Below are 21,217 nucleotides of genomic sequence, written 5' to 3'. Positions count from 1 at the left end.
AGATGCCAGACGGTCAGAGTCAGCTGATCTCCGTCAAGACAGAGGGCGGAAGAGGTGACGCTGCTGCGGCATTAGTTTCTAAATCAGTTGTCACAAAAGGGTGGTGGTTGCTGCGGGGCCAAGATGAAGGCCCTTGTTGTATTCTGCGTGGTGGTGTCATGTCTGGCCTCTGCGCAATTGGTTCGACCGGACAAAATGGTGAGGATGTGATGAAAGGTTACGGGGAGGGAGAGAAGAAAGCCTTGTAGTACTGGAGTGACTGTATTCCTTCCTTGTTGCCAATCGCACAGTCACGTGTTGAAGTGAAGCCAAGCCCTGTTGCTCTTGTCCCTGGTACTAATATATATATATATATATATATATATATATATATATATATATATATATATATATATATATTATATAATATATATCAAATCCTTACTATGAACAGCAAGTGCTCTTTAGAGCTGGCCAATATTTGGATGGACTCTGGCGACGTTTCCATCCATTTCTTGGATCATCTTCAGGCTGAAATGGATCGAAACGTTGCTAGAGTTCAACCAAATATTGGACAGCTCTTAGGAACACTCACTGCTCATAATAAAGATTTAATTAGACAAATAGAGAAAGTCCAGCAGAAGCAGAATAATGCAAAGTTGCAACAGCTTTTAACCTCATCTGCCTAAAAGAAAATCTACTCCCTGGCTACATTAGTGTATATATATATATATATATATATATATATATATATATATATATATATATATATATATATATATATATATATATATATATATATATATATATATATATATATATATATATATATATATATATATATATATATATATATATATATATATATATATATATATATATATATATATATATATACACACACACACACACTATTATAAGTCCATCAAAAATTGTTTGCAGGAGTGGCACACAACCCATCCACTCATCTTGATATATGACTACATCTACGTTTCTGTTGTTTGTTAGGCAGAGAGTGTAGGCAGTCCTGCGTTGGCCAAGTCTGTTCTGTTTTACATCAGCATGATATCTGCTGATATCTTGGACAATTTTACAATACATAACATTATTTCAAGAATTTTTTTCAGTAATCTTTATCATTTGTTGTGAGTCAGTAGTAAGGTTTGTAACACGCTTTTGAAGATTTAGCCAGATTTGTTTAATTTCTCCTATTGAGGTCTTTGAATAACAAGTTAGCAAATACAAATACAAGACATATATATTTATTTGGGTGTCTGAGGGTCCTGGTAAAGAGAAAATCTATGATTGGGTTGGCACCTGATTAAAAGTTATTCACACATTTGATTAATTTTATGTAGTTTTGAAATGTCCTCACTGTCATTTGGCTAAGGGAATGACTAGTAGCAGTTAGCATAACATTAGGAAATTCCAGTGGAAGGGACAAACTCTCCCATTTAGTCTTTGGTAATATGTATTTACTTTATCAGAAATTACTTTTTTCCAAAGTTGTTTGTGCATTGAGATATAAATAGAAGCATTATATGAAAATGTAGATCTATTTACATTCATATTAAGACTAAATTAACATCATTGATATCACAAAAACCAGGTATATGATCAATGTATGAATAGACAATATAGTTTTACACATGAAATGGGATAATAGAAACAGACTTCTTAGTGATTGGTCATAAATTCTTTTTATTTTGTGTAAGAGGGGAAATTGGTCAAGGGCAATAAAAAATTTTAAAAGATCCACTTAATTGCCAGTCCCCTTGCAGATAAAAGAATCAGCCAAAAGAAAGGGACAAATATCTTCAGACCTCCCTCTTAAAAGAAGACAAGTTGTAGGAAGATGGGAAAATGAAGTAGGTTTAGGATCAGTGAAGATGCATATCAGCTCATCTTGTATAAAAGAAAATTGGTTATTGTTGTCTTAAACTTAATTAGATACTAAAATCAGCTTGGATAAACTTACAAGATTGGTGTACATAGTTTTGTTTACCACATGGTAATGCTTCATTGCCTCTTATAGTCTGCCTCTTATCTGCTCCACTTTTTTCTTATCAGTCTTTGTAGTAGTTGATGTGGTGGTAAGGATAGCAGAGTCTATAGTAACATTAGATATTGGTTTTAGAGAGATTTGTAAATTTTTCCTGCTTAAGTTTACATATAAATTTTTAAAAAGAAATATATGAACAAATTATCTATGTTCTAGTTTAAATTTAGTAAAGTAGTTCTTTGCACATGTTCACTTCTATCCCATAACTCAAGCTGATAGCATATTATTTCAAGTTTTAATCTGCTATGCATTATCATTAAGTATTTGGAATTTATTGTAAGTGTACTTTAGTTTGATGTGATTAGATAACTATATTCTGAGCAAGTTTCATTTTCTTTCATTGTGCATGGATGAACTAAATATGCATATGAAATAATCAAATTTGCAAATGCTATATTACTAATCTAAATGACAAAGGAAATACTATACAGTGGTACCTCAACCTTATGCTTATCTCTCTCTCTCTCTCTCTCTCTCTCTCTCTCTCTCTCTCTCTCTCTCTCTCTCTCTCTCTCTCTCTCTCTCTCTCTCTCTCTCTCTCTCTCTCTCTCTCTCTCTCTCTCTATATATATATATATATATATATATATATATATATATATATATATATATATATATAAAAAAAAATTTGCCATTCATCTGTTCCAACCTCACTTATGTTATTTTTTATGTTTATAGATAAGAAAATTTATTTAGGAATAACAAATATTTTACAAAGATATATTCAAATGTAACAAAAGAGAATATAAGGAAATAAACTGTTTTTGTAAACTGAACTTAGAAATCAGATGACTTAGGACAACCAAAGGTGTTAGAAGAGGTAAAGGGTGAAGGAGGGAGGCTTAGAACCCATGGTCTAACAAAAAACTAAACAAAATAACTCCATAAGATACACTAAATACTAACACAGCTCACAAAATACTTCCACACCAAAGAAAAAAATAGACAGAGTTGAATATGTCAGACATCAGATGCTGAGAGGATGTGGTATCCACTTTGCCAGCTACCAGTGGTGTATGTGGAGCTAGGTCACAACTTGAATTTAGGTAAAAAATGGACATAGTGACCACTTGCATCTTGGATATTGTAAGTAGGGCTATAGGGCAAATTGAGGTTCCACTGTAGTATTTGAAAATTTAACCAATAGCTACTGTACTTGTGGTGCACTAACCTTTCTTAACCATTGTTATTTTTGTACTTTTCTGTAGAGACTTGGAGTTTATAATCCAGACACCAAACATTATGAAAAGGTATGAATTTTGCTTATGTTTTATTTTACTTCAGTTAGACTAGTAGCATTACTTTGTTGTAGCTTTATTAGCAAGCACGCACGCATGCATCACACACGCACACATGCACGCACACACTCACGCATGCACGCGTGCATGCACACGCACACACACACACACACACACACACACACACACACACACACACACACACACACACACACACACACACACACACAGAGACTGGAAAAATTGAGTCTGCCGACACTGGAAAAAAGAAGGGAGAGAGGAGACCTTATCACTATGTATAGGATTCTGTCTGGCATTGAGAAGTTGGACTGTGATGATCTGGTGGTGAGAGATATGAGAAGTGGGAGGAAGCATGGGAGAAAAGTGAAGATGAGTGTGTGTACAAAAGACATAAAGAAATACAGTTTTCCACAAACAATTGTGGGGATCTCGAATGCGCTGGAGAAAGAAGTGGTTGAAGCAAAAACAATTCACGGATTTAAGGAAAAGTTAGATAAAAGTAGATATAGAGATGGGACAGCACGAGTTTGAACTCCTCCTCCCATAAATAACAACTAGGTAAATACACACACATACACGCACACAACTGAGGAAGGAAGATGTCTGAGATATGTTAAAAAATATAGTTTCCCACAAAGATGTGTTGAGACTTGGAACAGTTTGAGTGAAGTAGTGTCAGCAATGAGTGTGCATAGTTTTAAAGAAAAATTGGATAAGTGTAGATATGGAGACGGGGCCACACGAGCGTAAAGCCCAGGCCCTGTAAAACTACATCTAGGTAAACACACACACACACACACACACACACACACACACACACACATCACACATCACATAGTATGGTGGTTTGCACACACAGCATGCAACTGAGAGGGTCTGGGGTACGAGTCCTGGGTGCGGCAAGGCAAATGGACAAGCCTCTTAATGTATAGCCTCTGTTCATCTAGCAGTAAATAGGTATGGGATGTAACTCGAGGGGTTGTGGCCTTGCTTTTCTGGTGCGTGGAGTGTGGTGTGGTCTCAGTCCTACCGAAAGATCAGCCAGTATGACCTCTGAGCTCTTTCTGTAGGGGAAAGACTGGCTGAGTGACCAGTAGGTGACCATGGTGAATAACACACACACACACACACACACACACACACACACAAATTGGATAAGTGAGGTGTGTGCCTGGTCTCAGGCCTATCCGAAGATCGGAAATAATGAGCTCTGAGCTCGTTCCGTAGGGTAACGTCTGGCTGTCTCGTCAGAGACTGCAGCAGATCAAACAGTGAAACACACACACATACTCATCTTGGGGTAAAGTAACTAGCGGAGTGCCACAAGGCTCAGTGTTAGCCCCCATTATGATTCAGATTTATTTGAACGACATTCACATTGAGGTAAACAGTTATATGGATTTATTTGCTGATGATGCAAAGCTGCTAAGTGTTATCAAAACCAGAGAGAACTGTCTGCTGTTGCAAGAACATATAAACAAGATCTATGAGTGGAGCAAGAAATGGAAATTGGAGTTTAATGCCAAGAAATGTCACATAATGGAACTAAGAAAGAGTAAGAGAGGACCGAAATGGAACTATTTGATGGGAGAGGAAGAAATAATGAAGACTAAAGAGGAAAAAGATCTGGGAGCGATCATACAAGAAAATCTGAGCTCCGAAAAACACGTAAACAAGATATTTGGACTATCATATGAAATGTTGACTAATATAGTAGTGGCATTTCAATACATGGACAAAGATATGATGATAAAAGTCATCACAAACATGATATGTCCAAGGCTGGAATATGCAGCAGTGGTATGGTCTCTGAGCTTTAAAAAGGATATAAGAAAATTGGAAAGGATACAGAAGATCGCTATGAAGATGGTACTGGAATTAAAGGATCTAACATATGAAGAAAGACTGAAGGAAATGGGACTGCCAACTTACAAGATAGAAGAGAATGTGTGGACCTAATAACAATGTACAAGATAGTCAATGGCATTGAAAAGATAGACAAAGAAGATCTGGTGCTGTTGACAGAAGATGGAAGGACAAGAAGACATGAAAAAAAAATCAGGATGAGGCAGTGTGTGAAGGATATTGGACACAGAACGGTGTAAAAGTGGAATGCATTGGATAATGAAATTGTTACAGCACATAATGTGCATAACTTTAAGGAAAAAATTTGATAAATCGAGATATGGAGACAGGACACTATGACCCCCGCTCGAACCCTGTACAATACAACTAGGTAAATACACACACACACACACACACACACACACACACACACGCCCGGTAGCTCAGTGGTTAGAGCGCTGGCTTCACAAGCCAGAGGACCGGGGTTCGATTCCCCGGCCGGGTGGAGATATTTGGGTGTGTCTCCTTTCACATGTAACCCCTGTTCACCTAGCAGTGAGTAGGTACGGGATGTAAATCGAGGAGTTGTGACCTTGTTGCCCGGTGTGTGTTGTGTGCCTGGTCTCAGGCCTATCCGAAGATCGGAAATAATGAGCTCTGGGCTCGTTCCGTAGGGTAACGTCTGGCTGTCTCGTCAGAGACTGCAGCAGATCAAACAGTGAAACACACACACATATAATTTTCCATGTTATTTTACAGTTTAAAGTAATAGATTTTCCTCATGATAATCTTTTATATATATATATATATATATATATATATATATATATATATATATATATATATATATATATATATATATATATATATATATATATATATATATATATATATATATATATATATATATATATATATATATATATATATATATATATATATATATATATATATATATATATATATATATATATATATATATATATATATATATATATATATATATATATATATATATATATATATATATATATATATATATATATATATATATATATATATATATATATATATATATATATATATATATATATATATATATATATATATATATATATATATATATATATATATATATATATATATATATATATATATATATATATATATATATATATATATATATATATATATATATATATATATATATATATATATATATATATATATATATATATATATATATATATATATATATATATATATATATATATATATATATATATATATATATATATATTTATATATATATATATATATATATATATATATATATATATATATATATATATATATATATATATATATATATATATATATATATATATATATATATATATTTATATATATCATATATATATATATATATATATATATATATTTATATATATTCATATATATATATATATATATATATATATATATATATATATATATATATATATATATATATATATATATATATATATATATATATATATATATATATATATATATATATATATATATATATATATATATATATATATATATATATATATATATATATATATATTGGTGGGTGGTGGAAAGAAACTCAGGAGTAGCAGGAGTATTTTATTTCTCCAACGTTTGCCCATAGGGCTTCTTCAGAGAAGAAGCCCTATGGGCTATATATATATATATATATATATATATATATATATATATATATATATATATATATATATATATATATATATATATATATATATATATATATATATATATATATATATATATATATATATATATATATATATATATATATATATATATATATATATATATATATATATATATATATATATATATATATATATATATATATATATATATATATATATATATATATATATATATATATATATATATATATATATATATATATATATATATATATATATATATATATATATATATAGTATATACCTTGACATATGATTTTAATTCATTCCGTGAGGATCGTTGTATATCAAATAAATTGTATATCAAAGCAATTTTTCCGATAGAAATTAATGGAATTAGAATTAATTCGTTCTTGTGATATGAATTTACCCCTTCCCCTAAAAAGAAATTACCATGCTTTAAATACCAACCAAATATAGATTTAATATAAGATAAATATGATGTTTATTGTATGCATGATGTAAATTAAATATATAGCCCAAAATAACAACTTAACCCGCAAAACTCAGGACATATCGATAGATGTTCATCACACAAGACTCGGGCACGTCGATAGACGTTTAGGCTTTTTACGGCTATATTTTGGCCATTTTCTTCAGTTTTCTTTGCTTGTGAGCTGGCAACACTCATCAGGAGTAAACATATGATCTGCGTCACTGTGTCACCAATGATGAATGGTAGGAGTGACAGTGATTTCACTGTGTCTGATTCCGCCACCTCTTCCACGCACCTTATTTCTATACCTCGGGTCTCTCGCCATGTTACAGGAAGACGACTTTTGAATGAGAGTGGGATCAGAACAGGCAACAGGAGAGAGAGAGAGAGAGAGAGGGGAAAGAAGGATACAAGGGGCCTGTTTTCTCTTGCTCTACCCAAGGTTGCTGAACCCAATCGGACGCAAGGCCATGTAAACCGATGATACTACCTCATTCAACCTGTGATATTTTGGTAACCATGACATCCAGAGACTTCTGGTTTTTTGCATTTCAAAGAGGAAGAGTTGCTTATGGACAGAACACCATTTGTACTCACTCGTTTATTGAATTTCTAAGTGTAATCAGTATGTGAATACAGGCTATTTTGTGTGTTTCTCGCCAAACTTTTACTTTTGGGACCCATGATCTTGAGTTCACAAAACTTAAGAAAAAATACACACTGCCGAGGAGCACAGACACATACATGCACAAAGGATGAACAATGATACACAACATGGGCTGAATGTTCGGGTGGACGCGGGTAGCCGAGCGATCGCTGTGCCACCTACCGATGGCTGTTCGTATCTTTAAAATATCGTTGTATTTCAAGGCGTAAATTATATGAAATTTTTCGTCGTATATCAAAAAAATTGTATGTTGAAGCGATCGTATCTCGAGGTATTACTGTACTATTTTGGAATGTGTTTCTAACCTGATATAATTGCTATTGATGCATATAATCATCTCTCCCTAAAGAATGTTATTTCCAGCTGCATTAAAAAAGGCAAAGGTTAAACCTGTCTTTAAATCTGGCGACAGAAGTGACATACACTGTTATCGACAAATATCCTTATTACCTGCATTTAGAAAGATATTTGAAATGGCAATTTTTCTCTTGCCTTACTACGTACTTATATTGAAAAAATATCTTTCTGTTGATCGACATGGCTTCAGATCATGATATTCAACAGAATGTGCAGTGTTTCAGTTTGCTTGTAATATATACAAATATTTAGACATATTAAATCATTTGTAGCTGGCATTTTCATTGATTTATCTAAAGCTTTTGATTATTTAACTCATGCTATCTTAATAAACAAATTAAAGCACTTTGAAGCTAGAGGAATCCAACTTCAACTGTTGAAAATCTGTATTTTTAACAGATGTAACCAGATATTGTAACACATTGTAATCTTCCTTTAAAGTAGTTTCTAAGGGAGTTTCATAGGGATCTATTTAGGGACCTTACTTTTTCTTATCTATATTAATGATACCATTAATTCAAGTTCTAAACTTAAATTCACTATATATGCTGATGACACAAGCCTGCTCTTGTGTGATGACAGTATAAACAGTCTACAATCAAATTTATTTATTCAATTAAATCTAGTAATTCAATGAATGAAGTCAAACAAATTCAAGCTTAATGCCACTAAAACAAGTTGCATACTTTTCAAAATTGTTCCATAAAGCATATCATGCCCCCTGTTTTACTTGAAGGTGCTGCCTTATAATGGGTATTGAATACATAAATCTATTTGCGCACGATACGAAACTGTGCAGAGTTATAAAGCAAAAAGAGGATTGTGAAATACTGCAGGAAGACCTAAATAAGATGTGGGAATGGAGTAAAAAGTGGGAAATGGAATTCAATGTGGACAAAAGCCATGTCATGGAAATAGGAAAGAGTGAAAGACGACCCGTGGGAATCTATAAGATGGGAGATGGAGTAGAACTGGAGAAAGTAAAAAAGTAAAAGGACTTAGGAGTGACGATGGAAGAAAACAATCAACCGGTAAACCATATTGATAGAATTTTCAGAGACATAATATGCTAAGGAATATTGGAATAGCATTTCACTACATGGACAAAGAATGATGAAGAAACTGATAAGTACTATAATAAGACCCAGATTGGAATATGCACCCTGTGGGTGGTTGGCCTCTCCCAGGGTGTGAGGTCATAAAACTTTGCCCGAGCTATTCTCTACATTCCTCCTTCTTTTCTCTATTTTCTATTTCATAGGAGTGGGTTTGCAGAGATTCCACAGTCGTGCATCCGACCTTCAGTCTCTGTGCCACTTCTCCTCCCTCTGGTTGATGCGACCCAGAACTTTTTTTTTTTTTTTTCTTCTTTCCCTTTCTTTCTCGCAATCCCACGTTGTGTAGGCAGGACAAAGGGATGAATGGTGGCAGCGATTTTTTCCTTCTTTTCTTTTGCCACTGCTACTGTCAGGTCCCCATGTAATTGGCGACCTGGGGTATACCATAATAATTGCCTTGCCTGGTGTTGCGGCTCCTCCAGGTGGACCTTTTATTCCGCTGTGTTTTCTTTTTTATGGAGTTTCATTTTATTTAATTTTCCTCATTACCCTTAGTGGTGATGTTCACCCTAATCCCGGTCCTCGTAATAACTGTTGTAAGGCCTTATACATTAATATTCGGGGCCTAAAGGCCAACTTGCAAGACGTTGCAGTTGCGTCCTCCAAATATGATATAATTTTTGTTCAGAGACTCTTGTTTCGAGCTTCAGGCATGTTTCTGAGATTCTGATTCCTAATTTCAAGAGGCCTCTTCTTCTGAGGCGTGATTCTATCCCTAGAGCTCGGGGGATGTGTATATACTTACGTCCAGCATGCAGCGCTTCACGCATTACCAAATTTGAGTGTGGCTGTCATGAAATGATGCTGGTTAAAATTTGCAGTCGTTTTAATAACTACTATATCTTCTCTGTATATAGAAATCCCGATCTTGATGATTCTATTTATGACTGTTTGCTAAATTCTATGGCATCTATTCAAGAATCAGACCCTAAAGCTTCCTTTGTTTTTGTTGGTGATGTTAATGCACATCATCAGGATTGGTTGAACTCCGTTTCTCAAACAAATCAACATGGTCGGGCTGCTCTAGATTTTAGTAACCTCACCGGTTGTGAGCAGATCGTTCATAGCCCAACTCACGTCTCGGGTAATTGCCTTGATCTTCTTTTACAGACGCCCCCTCTGCAGTAACTTTGCAGGTCGTCCCTCCCCTTGGTAGCACAGACCACTCTGGCTTGTCTTTCAATATTCAAACTTCATTTCCTATTCCGGACGAGCCAATATCGCGGAAAGTATTTCTAAAGTCACGAGCCAATTGGACTGGTGTCATTGCCGATTTTAACAACATTGTATGGCGGGAAATTTTACATTCTGATAGTCCAATTGATTCCCTTAACAGTGTTTTACTTAACATTAGTGAAAGAAGAATTCCTTCTAAAATAATTCGAAGTCGTCGCAAGGACAGTGCCTGGTTTAATGATGACTGCAGGCGTGCTCAGCGTGGAAAACAGGTTGCTTATTGTGAATGGTCCCGACTGCGTTCACCTGAATCATGGGAAAATTACGTTCGTCTGCGTTTATTTGCCCAACGTACATATTCTAGCGCACAGGATGAGTACAATGAACACCTTAAAATGTTCTGATTGGCACCTCCCAACCACACTCATGGTGGTCAGCTTTAAAGCAATCACTCTTTGGTGTGGACTCAAGTTTACCTCCTCTGTCATGTACTGACGGTTCAATCTGCCATAATTCTAAGGACAAAGCCAATCTTTTAGCTTCCGTTTTAACTCGAAACAAAGTGATGAAGAGTTTGATCTGCCGCCGTCTTGTCCCCAGGACATTAAATTACACTCCATTGCCTTTAAGTCCTCCGAAATCTTAAGATATCTTAATGAGTTAGACTCATTCGGGGGTTGTGATCCTTTGGGTTTTCTGCCTCTTTTTTACAAAAAGATTGCTTCTCCTCTCGCTCCAAAATTGGCAGTTATTTTTAGAGCTCTTTTTCGTAAGGGTTCTTTTCCGGTATGCTGGCGTACTGCAAATGTTACCCCTATTCCAAAGGGATCTTCATCCTCCATTCACCCCGGTGACTATAGACCCATTTCCATAACCCCGGTGTTATCTAAGATTTTTGAGCGCCTGCTGGCCAAGCGTCTCAATCGTTTTTTAGATATTAATAATTTGTTGCCATCTAGTCAGTTTGGTTTTAGAAAAGGTCTCAGTACTTCTGATGCTCTCGTTTGCATAACGCACGACATGCAAGCTGCCCTTGATGCTGGTCATGAATCTAGAGTAATTTCACTTGATTTTAGTTCTGCATTTGATCGTGTTAATCATAGAGCCCTTTTATCGAAAGTTAGATCTATTGGTATTGGTGGCCGCGTCCATCAAGTTCTGTCAGAGTTCCTAACGAGTCGAAGGCAGCGTGTGACTGTTGATGGCTGCCTTAGTTCTTTTAGTCCAGTTGTATCCGGTGTTCCGCAGGGAAGTGTTCTGGGACCTCTTCTTTTATTATTTATACATCTGACATGTGGTGTGGGATTGAATCTAATATGGTTGCTTATGCTGATGACACCACTATATATGCGACAATTCCTTCCCCACAGGATAGGCAGAGAGTCGCTAATGTACTCACTCAAGATGTTTCAAGGATTCTGTCATGGTGTGATCGGTGGGGTATGAAACTGAACCCGAGTAAATCCCATAGTATGGTTATTAGCAGATCAAGGACACCTTTCCCAGTTCACCCTGATATTGTTGTCAACGAAGTACCTATTCCTAATTGTTCGTCTCTGAAGTTACTCGGAGTCACCCTTGATCCCAAACTTACTTTTGAGTTGCACTTGCGTTCACTTGCATCATCAGTCTCATGTAAAGTTGGTTTGTTACGCAAATGTAGGCGGATATATTCCTCTGATGATATTGTAAGAAATTGCTTTTACTCTTTCATACTGCCTCATTTTGAATATTGTCACTCTGTGTGGATCTCTGCAGCAGAGTCTCACTTAAAGCTTTTAGATAGAGCATTCAACCAGATTAAATTTCTTCTTCCTAATCTTGAGATTAATCTTCGGCATCGTCGTTTGGTTGGATCATTGTCCTATTTCTTCAAAATCATGTCTAATTCCAACCACCCGTTGCATTGTCATTTGCCTGCCCCTTCACTACCAGCACGTGCTACAAGACAATCCTTGATCATGAATGACCGTTCCTTGTCTGTGAATCGATGTAATACTTCACAATTTTCCCGGTGTTTTATCCCAGTATCTGCTAGACTCTGGAATACAATTCCCAACGAGATTGTTAATTCTAGTAACATTGAAGCATTTAAAAACGTGTGAATACCTTTCTTCTCTCTGAACTCACTACCTCTTAGATCTCTACCAATCTTCCTATTCTGTTGTTCATTCCTGTTACTTCCTTTCACTTATCGGTGAGGTGCCGCCCACTGGGCCTTTGGGTTTATGCAGTTATGCTTTCCAGTGGGTCGCCTTCATTGACCTCATAATAATAATAATAATATAGATGGTTTTCAGAGTGTTCTAACAACAGACCATTGTTGAGTTAATCACTGGGACATAGGTGAAAGTTCTTTTTAAGTAGCCCTAAATAAGATATGAGCCTATACACATACACACATACACTCTACCACTTTGATTTCATTTATTCATTTATCCATTTATTCTTAAAATTTTATGTTCTAGTGTGAATATTTCTACTGAAAAATTTTCTAAAACTAAGCTTTTAAGTCCTATGACACAAATGAATATGTATGTAGTGTAGATGTAAGACACCACTACATGATGAAAAGAACAAATATTTGTAGACCTCTTGTTGATTTTTGGTAGTAGACATATGATGTCCCTTGCTACTGAAGCAGATGCTTTTGTGGATTCATATTAATATTTTTGAACTTTACTTATCACAATTTATAGTTTAACATTATCATTGTTAGTAACTTGAATTTGTTGTTCTTTCACAGCAGACTCTGGGCCAAGATGGACATGATCAGCAGCCACATAGACCTGTAAGCCTTTTTTCAAACCTGCATTTTAGAGTTCTTTTATATATACATATGTATTAGTCTGTAGATAGCATATTCATGCCTGTATACATTAAATACAGGTTATTTGTTTGATCTACCAATCGATATGCTTTTGTATATGTGCATGGATTGACTATCACAAATATAGCTAGCACATGTTTGTTAGTACTTTATTAATTACTATTTTGTTTCAGGCACTGTTGGGCCAGGATGGACATGACCAGCAGCCACATGAACAGGTGAGGGTAGCATCTTTTCATGTTAGGCTTTATGCCGCATCCCAGTGAGTGACATTTTTTCAGTATCTGTACATTGGCTGAATTACTGTCTTGTTGCAGGCACTGCTTGGTGGGGATGGACATGACCAGAGGCCACATGAACAGGTAACTGCAATAGTATTTTTCTCTCTTTATTTTCAAAGTTATATTATACTTATTTATAGTGATATTCATGCATTGTTTGAATCTAGAGCAATTGCCAATCATTGTTGCACTCTAGGCACTGCTTGGTGGGGATAACCATGACCTGAGGCCACATGGACAGGTAATTATAATATTTTTGTTTTATTACTTTTTTAGATAGATATGTGATTGATATTTATTATGACATGCACTGCTTGAATCTAAACCCTGACCTTATTACTGTCATGTTGCAGACATTGCTTGGTGGGGATGGGCATGATCTGAGGCCACATGGACAGGTAATTGTACTATGTCATTGTATTTGTCTCTATTCATTTGTTCATTGTTATGTGATGATTATTTATGCTACAGTCATGCGATAGTTGAATGTAGAGCACTTGCCAGTTATTATCTTGTTGCAGGCACTGTTAGGTGGGGATGAACATGACCTAAGACCTCATGGACAGGTAAATGTGCATCTCTCTCTCTCTCTCTCTCTCTCTCTCTCTCTCTCTCTCTCTCTCTCTCTCTCTCTCTCTCTCTCTCTCTCTCCTCTTTTTTATGATGTTTGTGTATTGTGTTGTTCATGCATTACCTTAATTTGGAGTCATTATTGATACAGTTTCTCTTGATGTAGCCTTTGCTGGGTCAAGATGGACATGACCAGAGACCTCATGGAAAGGTGGGTACTGTGAGCCATATGGTGTTCTTGTATATATTCTGTCTGTTGTGCCTGTCTGTTTTGTATATACCTGTAAGTGAAATTGAAAACCTTGATAATGATTTTTCCTCTGCAGCCTTTGCTTGGGCAGGATGGACATGACCAGAGACCTCATGGAAAGGTGTGTGTTGTGAGCCATTTGATATTTTTATCTGTAGTATGACTTTTGTACATAGATGCAAATCAAGTTGAAAACCTTCCTAATGATTGTTACTTTGCAGGCTCTGCTAGGGCAGGATGGACATGACCAGAGGCCTCATGGAAAGGTGTGTACATACTGTGTATCATTGGGTATTCTTGTTATTCTACATCTCTGGTGCCCTTTTAATGTTTAATCCCTTAAGGACCAGTGGTAGTGGTGAATTTTGTCCTGATATGACCCACGCTAGACATTGAAAATGGTCAGTATTCACACAAAATTTAAACTTAAACTGCAATAGAAGAGCAAAATGTAAACTTAGGCTAGTTAGTCAGCATCAAGCTTTTCTCTTTCTAGCAAATGTTATTCACATGTCTCTATGTTCAGTAGTTATGGAGAAACAGCAAGTTGAACAGAAGAGACTTTTTTATTATTATGAGGTCAATGAAGGCGACCCACTGGAAAGCATAACTGCATAAACCCAAAGGCCCAGTGGGCGGCACCTCACCGATAAGTGAAAGGAAGTAACAGGAATGAACAACAGAATAGGAAGATTGGTAGAGATCTAAGAGGTAGTGAGTTCAGAGAGAAGAAAGGTATTCACACGTTTTTAAATGCTTCAATGTTACTAGAATTAACAATCTCGTTGGGAATTGTATTCCAGAGTCTAGCAGATACTGGGATAAAACACCGGGAAAATTGTGAAGTATTACATCGATTCACAGACAAGGAACGGTCATTCATGATCAAGGATTGTCTTGTAGCACGTGCTGGTAGTGAAGGGGCAGGCAAATGACAATGCAACGGGTGGTTGGAATTAGACATGATTTTGAAGAAATAGGACAATGATCCAACCAAACGACGATGCCGAAGATTAATCTCAAGATTAGGAAGAAGAAATTTAATCTGGTTGAATGCTCTATCTAAAAGCTTTAAGTGAGACTCTGCTGCAGAGATCCACACAGAGTGACAATATTCAAAATGAGGCAGTATGAAAGAGTAAAAGCAATTTCTTACAATATCATCAGAGGAATATATCCGCCTACATTTGCGTAACAAACCAACTTTACATGAGACTGATGATGCAAGTGAACGCAAGTGCAACTCAAAAGTAAGTTTGGGATCAAGGGTGACTCCGAGTAACTTCAGAGACGAACAATTAGGAATAGGTACTTCGTTGACAACAATATCAGGGTGAACTGGGAAAGGTGTCCTTGATCTGCTAATAACCATACTATGGGATTTACTCGGGTTCAGTTTCATACCCCACCGATCACACCATGACAGAATCCTTGAAACATCTTGAGTGAGTACATTAGCGACTCTCTGCCTATCCTGTGGGGAAGGAATTGTCGCATATATAGTGGTGTCATCAGCATAAGCAACCATATTAGATTCAATCCCACACCACATGTCAGATGTATAAATAATAAAAGAAGAGGTCCCAGAACACTTCCCTGCGGAACACCGGATACAACTGGACTAAAAGAACTAAGGCAGCCATCAACAGTCACACGCTGCCTTCGACTCGTTAGGAACTCTGACAGAACTTGATGGACGCGGCCACCAATACCAATAGATCTAACTTTCGATAAAAGGGCTCTATGATTAACACGATCAAATGCAGAACTAAAATCAAGTGAAATTACTCTAGATTCATGACCAGCATCAAGGGCAGCTTGCATGTCGTGCGTTATGCAAACGAGAGCATCAGAAGTACTGAGACCTTTTCTAAAACCAAACTGACTAGATGGCAACAAATTATTAATATCTAAAAAACGATTGAGACGCTTGGCCAGCAGGCGCTCAAAAATCTTAGATAACACCGGGGTTATGGAAATGGGTCTATAGTCACCGGGGTGAATGGAGGATGAAGATCCCTTTGGAATAGGGGTAACATTTGCAGTACGCCAGCATACCGGAAAAGAACCCTTACGAAAAAGAGCTCTAAAAATAACTGCCAATTTTGGAGCGAGAGGAGAAGCAATCTTTTTGTAAAAAAGAGGCAGAAAACCCAAAGGATCACAACCCCCGAATGAGTCTAACTCATTAAGATATCTTAAGATTTCGGAGGACTTAAAGGCAATGGAGTGTAATTTAATGTCCTGGGGACAAGACGGCAGATCAAACTCTTCATCACTTTGTTTCGAGTTAAAACGGAAGCTAAAAGATTGGCTTTGTCCTTAGAATTATGGCAGATTGAACCGTCAGTACATGACAGAGGAGGTAAACTTGAGTCCACACCAAAGAGTGATTGCTTTAAAGCTGACCACCATGAGTGTGGTTGGGAGGTGCCAATCAGAACATTTTTAAGGTGTTCATTGTACTCATCCTGTGCGCTAGAATATGTACGTTGGGCAAATAAACGCAGACGAACGTAATTTTCCCATGATTCAGGTGAACGCAGTCGGGACCATTCACAATAAGCAACCTGTTTTCCACGCTGAGCACGCCTGCAGTCATCATTAAACCAGGCACTGTCCTTGCGACGACTTCGAATTATTTTAGAAGGAATTCTTCTTTCACTAATGTTAAGTAAAACACTGTTAAGGGAATCAATTGGACTATCAGAATGTAAAATTTCCCGCCATACAATGTTGTTAAAATCGGCAATGACACCAGTCCAATTGGCTCGTGACTTTAGAAATACTTTCCGCGATATTGGCTCGTCCGGAATAGGAAATGAAGTTTGAATATTGAAAGACAAGCCAGAGTGGTCTGTGCTACCAAGGGGAGGGACGACCTGCAAAGTTACTGCAGAGGGGCGTCTGTAAAAGAAGATCAAGGCAATTACCCGAGACGTGAGTTGGGCTATGAACGATCTGCTCACAACCGGTGAGGTTACTAAAATCTAGAGCAGCCCGACCATGTTGATTTGTTTGAGAAACGGAGTTCAACCAATCCTGATGATGTGCATTAACATCACCAACAAAAACAAAGGAAGCTTTAGGGTCTGATTCTTGAATAGATGCCATAGAATTTAGCAAACAGTCATAAATAGAATCATCAAGATCGGGATTTCTATATACAGAGAAGATATAGTAGTTATTAAAACGACTGCAAATTTTAACCAGCATCATTTCATGACAGCCACACTCAAATTTGGTAATGCGTGAAGCGCTGCATGCTGGACGTAAGTATATACACATCCCCCGAGCTCTAGGGATAGAATCACGCCTCAGAAGAAGAGGCCTCTTGAAATTAGGAATCAGAATCTCAGAAACATGCCTGAAGCTCGAAACAAGAGTCTCTGAACAAAAATTATATCATATTTGGAGGACGCAACTGCAACGTCTTGCAAGTTGGCCTTTAGGCCCCGAATATTAATGTATAAGGCCTTACAACAGTTATTACGAGGACCGGGATTAGGGTGAACATCACCACTAAGGGTAATGAGGAAAATTAAATAAAATGAAACTCCATAAAAAAGAGAAAACACAGCGGAATAAAAGGTCCACCTGGAGGAGCCGCAACACCAGGCAAGGCAATTATTATGGTATACCCCAGGTCGCCAATTACATGGGGGACCTGACAGTAGCAGTGGCAAAAGAAAAGAAGGAAAAAATCGCTGCCACCATTCATCCCTTTGTCCTGCCTACACAACGTGGGATTGCGAGAAAGAAAGGGAAAGAAGAAGAAAAAAAAAAAAAAAAAAAAAAAAAGTTCTGGGTCGCATCAACCAGAGGGAGGAGAAGTGGCACAGAGACTGAAGGTCGGATGCACGACTGTGGAATCTCTGCAAACCCACTCCTATGAAATAGAAAAGAGAGAAAAGAAGGAGGAATGTAGAGAATAGCTCGGGCAAAGTTTTATGACCTCACACCCTGGGAGGGGCCAACCACCCACAGGGTGGGGTTGGTTGTAAGGTTACCACCCAGCGTGAAAATAGCTTACAGATATACTATAAACTATTTAAGGTACACCTCATGTTTGTTACCTGAGTGAAGCAACAAACACTAGGTGGTGGATGATGGTTGTAATCAAGTCCCACATTCCACTTCTTTTCTCAACATGCTCAGTGTTGTGTGTACTCAGAGATAGGATCTGGCCAGGTAGTATTTTTTCATATATTTTCATTTATCCCATAAAATGGGGAAAAAAAAAAAAAAGGCTGCACTCTCTAATCTTGGATGTATCATTGTTGTTGTTGTTTTTTTCATTAATCATATCGTCATTAATGAAAGTGAATGCCATCTTGATGTTTCTTAGCAGCTTGTATGTTTTTTTAATAATCTTGTTTATATACTTCTCAAACAACAGTTTATTATTAGAAATTGTTACTGAGATGTGTGTGTGTGTGTGTGTATTTACCTAGTTGTATTTACCTAGTTGTATTGTACAGGGTTCGAGCTGGGCTCATAATGTCCGGTCTCCATATCTCCATTTATCTAGTTTTTCTTGAAAGTTATGCACACTATGTGCTGTAACAATTCCATTATCCAATGCATTCCATTTTTCCACCGTTCTGTGTGGAAAACTATTTTCCAATATCCTTCACACTCTGCCTTATCCTGATCTTTTCATGTCCTCTTGTCCTTCCATCTTCTTTCGTCAACAGCACCAGGTCTTCTTTGTGTGTGTGTGTGTGTGTGTTTGTGTGTAATTCACCTTGGTCGCCTGCTGGTCACCCAGCCAGTCTTCCCCATTACGGAGCGAGCTCAGAGCTCATAGACCGATCTTCAGGTAGGACTGAGACCACATCAACTTACAACACACACCGGGCCAGCAAGGCCACAACCCCTTGAGTTACATCCCGTACCTATTTACTGCTAGGTGAACAGGGGCTACACATTAAAAGGCTTGCCCATTTGCCTTACCGCTTACCTGGACTCGAACCCGGCCCTCTCGATTGTGAGTCGAGTGTGTGTGTGTGTGTGTGTGTGTGTGTGTGTGTGTGTGTCTGTGTGTGTTCATACTAATTTATTTTTTCACCAACAGATCCTTGGCCAAGATGGACATGACCAGCAGCCACATAAGCAGGTATTAAGCCTTAGTTTGGATTGATTTTTCCTTTTCCCATAATTCTCTTCTTATGTTAAGTAGGAATGACAACTCTTCATTATTCTAGCACATGCTTACTATTATTCCCATGATTAGTTTTGGTGCATTAGCCTTTTTAACTTAGGAAATATTATTGCAGTGAGTAGCTGTACTTGAACATCCAGGTGCATATATTAAAGAAGTTACCTGTCATATCATAAGCTACAAATATAGCTTTTGCAGAAATGTTTTTTATTCATGATTTATACATCTCCTTAGTTCTCATAGTGTGGAGTAAATTTGCATGGGTATTTCCTGTTTATAGGGAGGCAAATTGCAGGATTTTCATTATATGGTCTCTGTTAATATAAGAAACTGGATGTACATTTGTGTATGCATCAGTTCAGAGGTGCTGCAACAGACAGACTGACTTAGAGCATCACTTCAATTACAATATGCTTATTCAGTTTTGATCATACATAATGCCTTCTCCATGTAAGAGATGGCTATGATTTTTTCTCCCTCATACAACAGTTAAGATTGTTTACATTTTATTTATTTATTTATATATTTTATTTATTTTATTTTATTTTTTATCTATTTATTTATTTATTTATTTATTAATAGTAATTATTATTTTTTATTTATTTATCTTTTTGCTGCTGCTATTACATTCATATTCAAATGGCTAACAACTCTACTCATTGTTATCTTTTCTGGACCAGCATGCTTTTGCCTAAGCTAGAATGTGCCATTTGACCTTTTTGTACCCTTTTAACACTACCAACTTATGTTCACCCTTGTTTATATATCACTCACATTACTGTTGTACTGTACCATTGAAGTGCTATCACACAAGTGAACACAAATTATACACATAAGACAAACAATATGAATTATCAGTAAATTTTGTATTTTAATAGACTTCAAATTAGTTGAGTCAGTATGGATGCTGGAAATACAATGTTCATGTATTCACACATTTGTTAGAAATGTCCACTTGTGTGCTGGCACATATAGTATAGACCTTACCCAACCACTCACCCACCAGCACAGTGTTTTGTTTTCAGAAGTCCCACAAGCATAACAAGCACAAAGCTAGAAAGGTATGTTGCTTTTTCTTGTAGATGGTAATGTATTACAGGTTGAACCTCCCAAATCCGGCAACCACCGGACCTTAGACTTGCCAGACCATGGAAAATTCTGAACTATAGGTGGTCCCCAAAACACCCTCTATTTACTACTTACCCTGCATTATACAAGTGTAGCTGTAACATTGTTTTGATATATGATAGTTGTACATGAAAATATACATGCAGAAGTATATAGAAAAACACGTAAATTAAGTTCAGCATGGAAAATTTTTGCCTGCGCCATTATCATCTCGCCGGACACTTACCAGTGCACTGAAGCTTAAACCACTGTATGAGAGCACTGTCTAAATCACTGCTTTTACCCTCCGTAAGTGTTCTACGAACCTAAATGTTCTTCTTGCTCTCACA

General features: G+C 36.6%; 1 protein-coding gene across 24 annotated transcripts in view; it reads left to right on the top strand.

Moving 5' to 3' along the window:
* The window catches only part of LOC123516564 (cathepsin L-like), a 34,256-nt gene continuing 13,039 nt past the window's right edge, over positions 1–21,217 (top strand). The window contains exons 1-13 of one of the 24 annotated variants that reach the window (XM_045276048.1): positions 1–198; positions 3,250–3,291; positions 13,412–13,456; positions 13,669–13,713; positions 13,813–13,857; positions 13,973–14,017; positions 14,130–14,174; positions 14,298–14,342; positions 14,513–14,557; positions 14,673–14,717; positions 14,818–14,862; positions 19,674–19,715; positions 20,786–20,821. In XM_045276048.1, coding sequence (XP_045131983.1) covers positions 124–198; positions 3,250–3,291; positions 13,412–13,456; positions 13,669–13,713; positions 13,813–13,857; positions 13,973–14,017; positions 14,130–14,174; positions 14,298–14,342; positions 14,513–14,557; positions 14,673–14,717; positions 14,818–14,862; positions 19,674–19,715; positions 20,786–20,821 — 600 coding nt within the window. In that variant the 5' untranslated portion in view covers positions 1–123. The remainder of the gene's footprint in view (positions 199–3,249; positions 3,292–13,411; positions 13,457–13,668; positions 13,714–13,812; positions 13,858–13,972; positions 14,018–14,129; positions 14,175–14,297; positions 14,343–14,512; positions 14,558–14,672; positions 14,718–14,817; positions 14,863–19,673; positions 19,716–20,785; positions 20,822–21,217) is intronic. The other 23 variants (XM_045276049.1, XM_045276047.1, XM_045276053.1 and 20 more) reach the window with 23 other exon arrangements.

Source organism: Portunus trituberculatus, chromosome 41 (assembly GCF_017591435.1).
Source record: "Portunus trituberculatus isolate SZX2019 chromosome 41, ASM1759143v1, whole genome shotgun sequence".
NCBI classification, from domain to species: Eukaryota; Metazoa; Arthropoda; class Malacostraca; order Decapoda; family Portunidae; genus Portunus; species Portunus trituberculatus.
Note: the sequence above shows the minus strand (reverse complement) of the source record. Positions and strands in the feature narration are given on the sequence as shown.